At 31.4% G+C, this 10,060-nt stretch overlaps 1 protein-coding gene across 1 annotated transcript in view; it reads left to right on the forward strand.

The window, feature by feature from the left end:
* The window catches only part of LOC114343627 (kelch-like protein 5), a 47,086-nt gene extending 37,124 nt beyond the window's left edge, over positions 1 to 9,962 (forward strand). Inside the window, exon 8 of the mRNA XM_028294497.2 lies at positions 565 to 9,962. Coding sequence (XP_028150298.2) covers positions 565 to 800 — 236 coding nt within the window. The 3' untranslated portion in view covers positions 801 to 9,962. The remainder of the gene's footprint in view (positions 1 to 564) is intronic.
* Positions 9,963 to 10,060: the final 98 nt, after the last annotated feature.

The following is a 10,060-nucleotide window of genomic DNA, read 5'->3' on the forward strand; positions in this document are numbered from 1 at the left end:
ATTGTGGGAAAATACACCAATCTGGCAACCCTGTTTCTATTTACCGTTTGAAACACCACCGAACCCGAACAGCTGTTTGCTGTTCGGTCATCGACGGTGGCCGGCGATGGGTATTTACTTTTACGGTCATCTACCCATCCTGTAGCATGTTCCGAACAATCTCTCGCGCTCACTCCAACTTGTACTATTTCTACATAAGTTTCTCTTTGTTACGTCAAGCTTTGTTCCTCAAATGTTATATCGAATATAACGTTGAAAAAATAACTATCTCATAACTGTGAAGAATACATCACACCGAATTTTAACTAAATAGTTATGGGCATCGTTATACCTGAGAGTAATCTTAACTTTAACTCAAACGTTAAAGATAACTTCGGTCATCCATCACACGGCTGATTATCGACAAGAAACGATAATAGGCCGACTCGAATCTGAAATAGATTCACTACAGTTTTCATACAATTTCTCCAAAACAAGTATTGAACATAGCGGCTGATGTGAAATTTTTTTCTTTAACTTTGTCTTGTTGTATCGATGTCTAATCTTTGTTTTTTATATCTACAGAAACCGACACCTGGTCGACGGTAGCCTCACTTTCGAGCAAGAGAGACGCAGTGGCGGCTTGTCGTTTCGGCGACAAACTTTACGCAATCGGTGGCTACGACGGTAGCCACTATCTTCGCACCGTGGAGCAATACGATCCTAATGCCAACGAATGGAACACCCTGTCCCCGTTGATCACCGGACGAGCTGGAGCCTGTGTTATTGCAATCAGTAATAGTGTACAAAACAGCGCATGATTGGATACACGGAAGTTTTATAAAAGGTTGTTTTTATTGGTTGATGTTTGGCGGGGTAATTGGTAAGGCCCGAAAGAGGGAATCGTACTCAGCGAGAATCAAAATTTTAATATTTTGTAAAATTTACGCCGTTATTTGAAACGTCATGATAGCACAATTTTGCAGGTAATATTCGAGCGTTTATGATTAAGAGGCAGAATCTGGACCATTGAATTGTTCACCGAATTGTGATCGAGTTTATCCGCGTAAAAGTCTTATCAAATAAATGAATAAATATACAGGGTGTTTCTAAATAAGATATAATATATCTAATAACTTTAAGAGGTAATTCCACATGAAAAAATAATGAGAGTTGGCTCCATAAACAGATGTCCGCAAATGCTTCGTTTTCGAGATACTGGGTGTTGAATTTTTTTAAACTGCCAATTTATTTATTATTCTAACACCGGTTGAGCTATGAAAATGAAATTTGGTAGGTTTTAAGAGGTATTATTGCACATTTTTTGACAGACAAATAATAATTTTTTATTCATCACTGGCGAGCATACGGGTAATGGTATGAATTTTTTTAAAGAAAAAAAAATAGTACGCCACTGGAATATTTCAAATTAAAAATTATTTTTAAATTCCACGGTTAATTTGTGATAAATTTCTTGTCTTATTTTCATATATGATGCACCATTTTTATGCAAAAAATAAACATCTTAGCGCTTATTTTTCATATCATTAATACATTATCAAGAACTATCTAATACAATGATACTAAACTAGAACAATAACAGAAAATAAAATTAATAAGATTCAACTAGGCGCAAAGCTACAACAAATGTTCAAAATGACCTCCTTCACTGGTGACAGAAAAATTTTATATTCGTCATTGCCGTGCGTACAAGTAATGGTCTGAATTTTTTTTAAGAAAAAAATTGTACGCCTCTGAGATATGTCAAATTAATAATAAATAAAAAAATAATACATCTTAACAGGTAAAGTACAAAAAGTATTCGAGGTAGTTTCCATATTCATAAAAACTTATTTCAAATACTTTGTAAGCGTTAAGATGTTTTATTTTTTTGCATAAAAATGGTGCATCATATGAAAATAAGACAAGAGAGGTTTTTTATCACAAATTAACCGTGGAATTTAAAAATAATTTTTAATTTGAGATATTCCAGTGGCGTACTATTTTTTTTTTTTTTAAATTCAGACCATTACCCGTATGCTCGCCAATGATGAATAAACAATTATTTTTTGTTTGTCAAAAAAAAGAGTGTGTGTGTACTTTGTACGCACGTAAGAAGTTATACTTCTATTATATGATTTAAACGAAATTAATATACTTTTTATTTATATTTTGTTTAAATATTAAACTAATTTATACTTACTACTTCTCAAACATTTTTATTAGAACAGTGCCAAAAATTAAAATAATAAAAGAATAAAACACACACAAACACATTAAACAAGCCACAAATGATGTCTGAACATTAATTGTCGAAAATTTTTTTAACTAAATACGTATTTTCTGAAAATACAATTATATAATAAATATACTTACAATCATAAAATGTATTAAAAGAAAACTAGTATTAGTATTAAAAAAAAAGTATTAAAAACAAAAAAGAAAGTTTCCATTGGGACTCGAACCAGCGCTGATAAGAGCCGTTGGTATTGGAATTCATTCGCCTTCTCCGCTTAGCCACGGACACTATGTGTCATTATTTACGAAGATCGACTAACTAAACGGATTAAACTTGTGATATTTTGATATTTTGAAAATTGATCAAATTATTTTAATTTTGAATTGAAATGATTTAGAATTGACAAAATACAACAAAACATAGAGTAAAAAAACAATATATTAGGTGAATATTGATAGGAATTTTGATGGTAATCAAATTATATAAATAAAAGTATTACATACTATGTATTTTGGCAGATCAAATAGGTAGGTTTATACCCATGATACATTAACAATTATTACGTAACTGTTGCTTTTAAAAACTATGTAAAAGTCACTACAATATTATAAACTTTTTTGTTTCTGTCCTCACAACAATAAAACTAATATATTATACATTTGTTTACCTTTACCTCCAAACCACAGCTGCCATATCGGATAATTTTTGACATGTCATTTGAACATCCAATCAGAACAAAGTTATAATGCGCATGCGCCAGGCTGATAGGTTTTAACATATAAAAAAATCACCCTCTACCGCCGGTAAAGAAGTATAACTTCAAAAATGTGCAATAAATACCTCTTAAAACTTACCAAATTTCATTTTCATAGCTCAACCGGTGTTAGAATAATAAATAAATTGAAGTTTGAAAAAAAAATTCAACACCCAGTATCTCGGAAACGAAGCATTTGCGGACATATGTTTATAGAACCAACTGTCATTATTTTTCATGTAAAATTACCCCTTAAAGTTTGTCATACTTATTTAGAAACACCCTGTATAGGAACAAATACTCCAAAGCTCAATTAAGTTTGCCAGAAAGAAGTAAATGTTTTGGGGCTCAAATGGAGTTAAGTTGCTAAAGAAAAGATGTAAGAATTGAAAAAAAAACAACAAATAGCCCAATAAACAATGTGACAAAATTGTGATCAAAGAAATGATGTAATGCAGAATAGAGACAATTCTTTTGGACTAATTAGATTCTAATTACCAAATAAAGTATGTAACAACAGAGCTAAAAATCCAGTAATTGGTGGATATAAGAATAGAGTAAATACTTTTTGAACAAAACTGAGCAGATTTGCCAAAGTAGAAGAATAGAGCGAATAGTTTTTGGACAAACCGAAGCAAAAACACTGAAAGCAATTTTGCAATTCAGTAAACCGTACATACTTTTGGACAATATATTCTCAATCACCAAATAAAGGTTCTAAAAACAGCAAACAGCTAAAACATACACAGTAAATGAAGGATGGAAGAATATAATAAATATATTTTGAACAAATCAGTGTAATTCAGAATAGTGCAGAAACTTTGGAGTCAAAATCGTAACTATTCACCAAAAAGGGAAGCTGGTCGGAGAAAACAGAGCTAAAACCCTAATACACCTTCTGCTCGTTCGGGGAAAAATGCTCAAGTCAGTGCGCACCTTTATAGACGGTATATTTAAGAATTATCTTTGGAACAAAGAACAAAAATTGAGAACAGTAACTGAAAAAGGAGTGTTTGATTGATTTTGGCAATTTTGATAAGACTTTAAGATCCAGCATAAATGAATTTTAATAAACAAGACAATCAATAAGATGTGTTAGGGCTCACAGAAAGATGGACTTCAGACGTGGATCATTGTATGCTATCATGAATTTTCATTTTGAAGATTTCAACAATTTTTTGTAATTCGATTTAAAAAGTGCTTACTGTGCTAAAATTAGACATAATGATTTTTACGTGTCTGCCATATTACACTGACCGGCACAAAAAACGGCCACCCCACAAAACGGGTCATTTTTAATGTTTCGAATTTCCTAAACCTGTTGTCCGATTAAAGTGATTTTTTTACCATGTTCTAGCCTTATTCATTAAAAATATCGCTGTAATATTATTGTTGCTACACAGATAAACCGTCATTGTATACCGGGTGTACCACTCAAACTGTGTTTTTTTCTCAAAGTTCACCACATCTCTGTGGAATATTCTAGCATTTATAAAATACTGAAACTAAATCCCAACTATAGCCTCAGGTTTTATTAACATTCTGTTTTTTAATTCATTCGTCTATGTTGGATAATAAAAAAGTTAGGTATTTTAACAACTAGCCATGTTCTTCATCAGTACAGGGTGTTTCTAAATAAGTGTAACAAACTTTAAGGGGTAATTCTGCATGAAAAAATAATGACAGTTTGCTTTATAAACATATGTCTGCAAAAGCTTCGTTTCCGAGATATGGGATGTTAAATTTTTTCTTACCAACTGATGATTTATTTATTGCTCTAAAACCGGTTGAGATATACAAATGGAATTTGGTAGGTTTTAAGAGACAGTTATTGCACATTTTTTGACATGCTATTAAGAATTTTATATTCTCCATTGGCGTGCATACGCCATTAATATGACGGGTAATATTACCCGTATGCACGCCAATGGTGAATATAAAATTCTTAATTGTATGTCAAATAAGGCGCAGTAACAACCCCTTAAAGCCTGCTAAATTTCATTTCCATATCTCAACCGGTTTTTAGAGCAATAAATAAATCGTCAGTTTGTAAGAAGAAATTCAACATCCCGTATTTCGGAAACGAAGCATTTGCGGACATATGTTAAAGCAAACGGTCATTATTTTTTCATGCAGAATTACCCCTAAAAGTTTGTCGTACTTATTTAGAAACACCATGTATTGATGAAGAACATAGCTAGTTGTTCAAGTACCTAACTTTTTTATTATCCAACGTAAGCGAAAGAATCAAAAAACAGAATGTTAAGAAAACCTAAGGCTATAGTTGGGTGTTAATTTCTGTATTTTATAAATGCTAGAATATGCCACAGGGTGTGGCGAACTTTGAGAAAAAAACACAGTTTGATTGGTACAACTGGTATACAATGATAATTTACCTATCTGGAAACAATATTATTACGTGACATTATTAAAGAATACGGCTATAACATATTAAAAAAATGTGTGTGTACTTTGTACGCACGTAAGAAGTTATATTATATGATTTAGCTATTATATGATTTCAATGAAATCAATATACTTTAAACAGTTTATTTATATTTTATTTAAATATTAAACTAATTTTAATACTTACTACTTTCCAAAAATATTTATTAAAACAATACCAAAAATTAAAAAAATAAAAGAATAAAACCCACCCAGACACATTGAAAAATAATGAAACAAAGAAATGATTTCTGAACAATAATAATTGTTGAGAAAACTTTTAACTAAATACGTATTTTCTGAAAAAAAATATAATCAATATACTTACAATCATAAAATTTATAAAAAAAAAATAAGAATTTGCATTGGGAATTAAACCTGCGTCTATCAGGTTGTTAGATTATTTTGAACTCACCCCACGCAGAATTTATCTACCGAGACATGTGAATGAAGTGGGAAAATATAGCAACTGAACGGTTTAAATTTTTTTTGACAGTTGCTTATTCTCTTAGTTTAATCAAATAAGTTTGATTTTTGTACAATTAAAATACGACAGAATATAGACTAAAAAAGATTTTTGTTGGTAATCAAATTATGTAAATCAAAGCATTATCTACTAGCTAGGTAGGTACATTTTCCAAATAGGTATGTAATTTGTAATTTTTTATTACAATACTGAAACATTTACAATAAGGTACGTACCTGTTGCTTTTAAAAACTATTTAAAAAGTCACTACAATTATAAGCTTGCATTTTGTCTCTGTCCTCACAACAATAAAAACTAATATACACAACATTATTTGTTTATCCATAATCTCCATATTGAACAATAATTATTGACAGATGATTTTAACACCCAATCAGATCCCGTATAACGTTTGAGCGGCTAAACCATATTGTCGGTGTGCGCATGCGCCCAGGAAAATAAAAATTCATCATCGTGCCTAAAGAAGTATAACTTCAAAAATCACTTAAATCGGACAACAGGTTTAGGAAATTCGAGACATCAAAATGACCCATTTTGTGGGGTGGCCATTTTTTGAGCCGGTCAGTGTATGTAACATACATTTCTTGAAAGTGTAGTGGAAAATTAGATAATTAATGATTGTCAATTTAAAGTCATTGGTTTTGATATTAAAGTCTCGTGCTAACATTTTAACATCTTTTTTTGGACACTCATAGTACTTCCGGTCCAGTGCCTCATAGAACATGTCTTTTTCATCATCTTCTTTCTCTTCGGTTGGAACGTCTCTTCTTCATGCGCCGTGCTCGATTATCGAGCATTGGCTATCAAATTGGCTATAATAATGTTGTTGACGGCAGCTCGGAAAATGAATGCAGAGGATCTGTTAAACCATTCTCTCAGGTTTCTAAGCCATGACGTTCTTCTTCGACCTGCCCCTCTTCTTCCTTCTACTTTGCCTTGTATTATTAAATGAAGTATATCTCTTCGGGTGTCGCACAACATGGCCAAAATATTCAAGTTTGCGATTTTTAACTGTTCTGACGACTTCCGTAACTTTTCCCATCCGATGTAAAACAACTTCGGTACGAACTCTATCCACCCAAATTTATTCGGTTAGGATTCTCCGATACACCCAGATTTCAAAGGCTTCCAGTCTTTTGAGAAGTGTATCCGTTAAAGTCCAACCTTCGACACCATACAAAAGAGTAGACAACACATAACATCTCGCTAATCTTGAGGTAATATTGTTTCCACATAACCGTTTCTTCGTCTTAACCCATTCGCTGCCTATCTAAGAGGATAGAACTCGGCTAGGAGCCATTCTATTGAACGGCACCAGGTGCCATTCACGGCTGGCGCGTGAATGGCACCTGACTGAAGTAACCGGCAGCGAATGAGTTAAAGAATGCAGCTCTGGCCTTCTCTATACGTATTCTAATTTCTTTGCTCATGTCCCAGTTCTTATTTAGATTATAACCAAGATAGGTAATAGTGAATGCCTACGCTAAATTCTTACCGACACTGTATCCGCTCCGAGCTTCGCTGGTATCGCCACCTACCTACAGGATTACTAGTATAACTTTTACCGGAAATTTTCTGGAAAGAAAAAAGTGTTGCCTATACTCTGTGAGTTTCGCCGGTATGGCTTCTATCGCCATCTAACGGTTGACTAGTGTTCCTATTTCGGCCGGAATTTTAAAGAGAACAGTAGAAAAGCAAATAATAGTTGTTTCAAATTTATTATTTAATTCTTATCGTGTAATATTTACAACGTAAAGAAGTAATTGGATTGTAATCGATAATTAATAGCAGTAAGTACAGAATTTATTATTCATTATGATTATTTTTAAGATTTTGCTTATCGTTTTGACGTTTATGTTGACAACTAATATTAGAAAAAATTTGTTCTGCAAAAAAGTATAATAATTTAATATAATTATAGTATAATACTTCTTAAATATTAACTTATGAATGACAGTTAACGGCATCCTACGTTTGCTGTGATTGGTCGTTATCTTCACGCATTCAAATTTTGTTTCAGGATTGGATTGTAAAATTGAAACCGTCAAAATTCGAGAGTGTGCTAACTGATCCTTTAGCTCAAATTTTTCTACCGTTTTAAAATTAAAATTGGGTTTACTTACTTTTTTCTAATTGCATCAATCCATTTTTGTCGTTGAATCACCTTATGCTTAGCGACAGGAAAGTTGTAGAATACACAGTTATTATTGTAACCAGTATTTCGACACTCTTTAATACAACAACTTTAGTGAGACATTTAAAAGCTATAATATGCAACTCTTAATGCAGAACGTCAAAAAGCAAATTTCCAGTAAAGGTTTACAAACTTGTCACTACTGGCGCTCGCGAATTTTCAATTATCCCCTCTACATACGAGCTCACAGCGTATAGCCATGAATCTGTTTATAGCCTGAGTCAGTGGCGGCACAAATTAATGAGGATCATAAAAGTATCTACAAATTAGTTTTTGTTATTATACTATGGCAGATACGTAAAAATACTCTAATTATTTGTCTTAGAAAATTTTATTGATAAGCCGTATTAAAACTAAGACTGACTGAAACCGGCTGCATTTATTTGGATATATCAAGACTGACACTTTTCTTATTTTTTAGTCTTCAAATTATTTTCAACAATTAATTAGAAAAAAAATTATTTCGTCCGATTTTTTTTGTTTTAATTTGAAATATTTAATATATTTTATTATAATGACGTGAATCTGTTATTTGCTTTAGACTATACAGGGTGGTTCATAATTAATGTTATAAAATATGTTAGTATAAGAACTATCTGATTTTAATCCACAACTTAACACTTAAATTAATCAAAAGCTCTTAAACATGATCTGGGTCAGTTTATTTTCATTAAAATTATGTTTTAAAAAGATCAGATAATCGTATATACAATTTAGAATATGTAGTGCCTATTTATTTATATTTATTACAAATTTCTTGTGTGGGAGTGATTTACCATGCAAAAGGTGGAAGAATTGCCAATTAGGTGTTTTTTTTAATTATTCGTTATATTAATACATTAGGTTCGAATCCGGACTGCGTGGTGACTAGGGGAACCGACTTACACATTCTTTATGAATCACCTGTAGTATTTGAGTTTTTTTAGCTACTTATTACCAATGTAGTGATTTTTGAGCTTATTACATTCGTAGATATTTATTTAATTTAGTTAGTGACGCTCATTGTCGCGAGAAATTGTATATAGTGGATGATCGCAATCTAAAAATTACATAATGGAGCAATTATTTGATATTCTGACATAATTGTAAGATTTTGCTTAATATTTCAGACAAAATAAGAATTAATCGAGAATAATTATCCAATACAATTGTCGATAGAAGCTCAGATTACCTTTAATGCACTAATTTTATACAAATTTTGATGTATTTACTGTTTTAAAGAAGGTTTTCGATTAGGTAGAGATGCTTCAACAATCCTGTGAATAAATATGAACTAAAAAGGGGATAATAAACATTAAAAGAAATATCTTTGCTCCATTATGTAATAAAACAATCATCATTGTACATCAAAGTAGGTTCCAGTGTTTTAAAACATTTGTAATTTTCAATAAAATGTAAATAATAATGTGAATCATCTGATAAATCTCAACTTCTACTACCAAATTCGAAATATGGCAACATTCTAAATTTAAACTACAATGAATTTTGATCTGCATTCAGTATACAGTATGTTACGTGCGTATATTTGTGATATTGTGTCAAAATGTAAAAAATAAACACCTGTTACCTGCGATCCATTGTATAATGTATAAAAAATATTCTTTAACTGCCTTTCTATATTATTAATTCAAATTGCGAGTTTTTTTTTTCAAAACCGATAGAAATATACAATCAAATACATGATATGTGTTCCCGCCCCCAATCTCAAATTGTTTCTGTGATATATGTTATTTTCACATTATTTTTTAAAGAGGGGACATTACAGAAGTGTTAGAGTAAGTCAAAATGTGATAAAACTAATGTTATAAGGCTCTTTCTTGGCAACCAAAAATGTAATTTTTAAAAATAAATGTTTTTCAAGTAACAGATTGTTTGAAGTATTATTTTTGATATAAAAGATTGATCAAATTGGGTATCGGAGAATGTATGACAAACACTGAATACCGAATTGCGAACAATACC

Source organism: Diabrotica virgifera, chromosome 5 (genome assembly GCF_917563875.1).
Source record: "Diabrotica virgifera virgifera chromosome 5, PGI_DIABVI_V3a".
Taxonomy (NCBI): Eukaryota; Metazoa; Arthropoda; class Insecta; order Coleoptera; family Chrysomelidae; genus Diabrotica; species Diabrotica virgifera.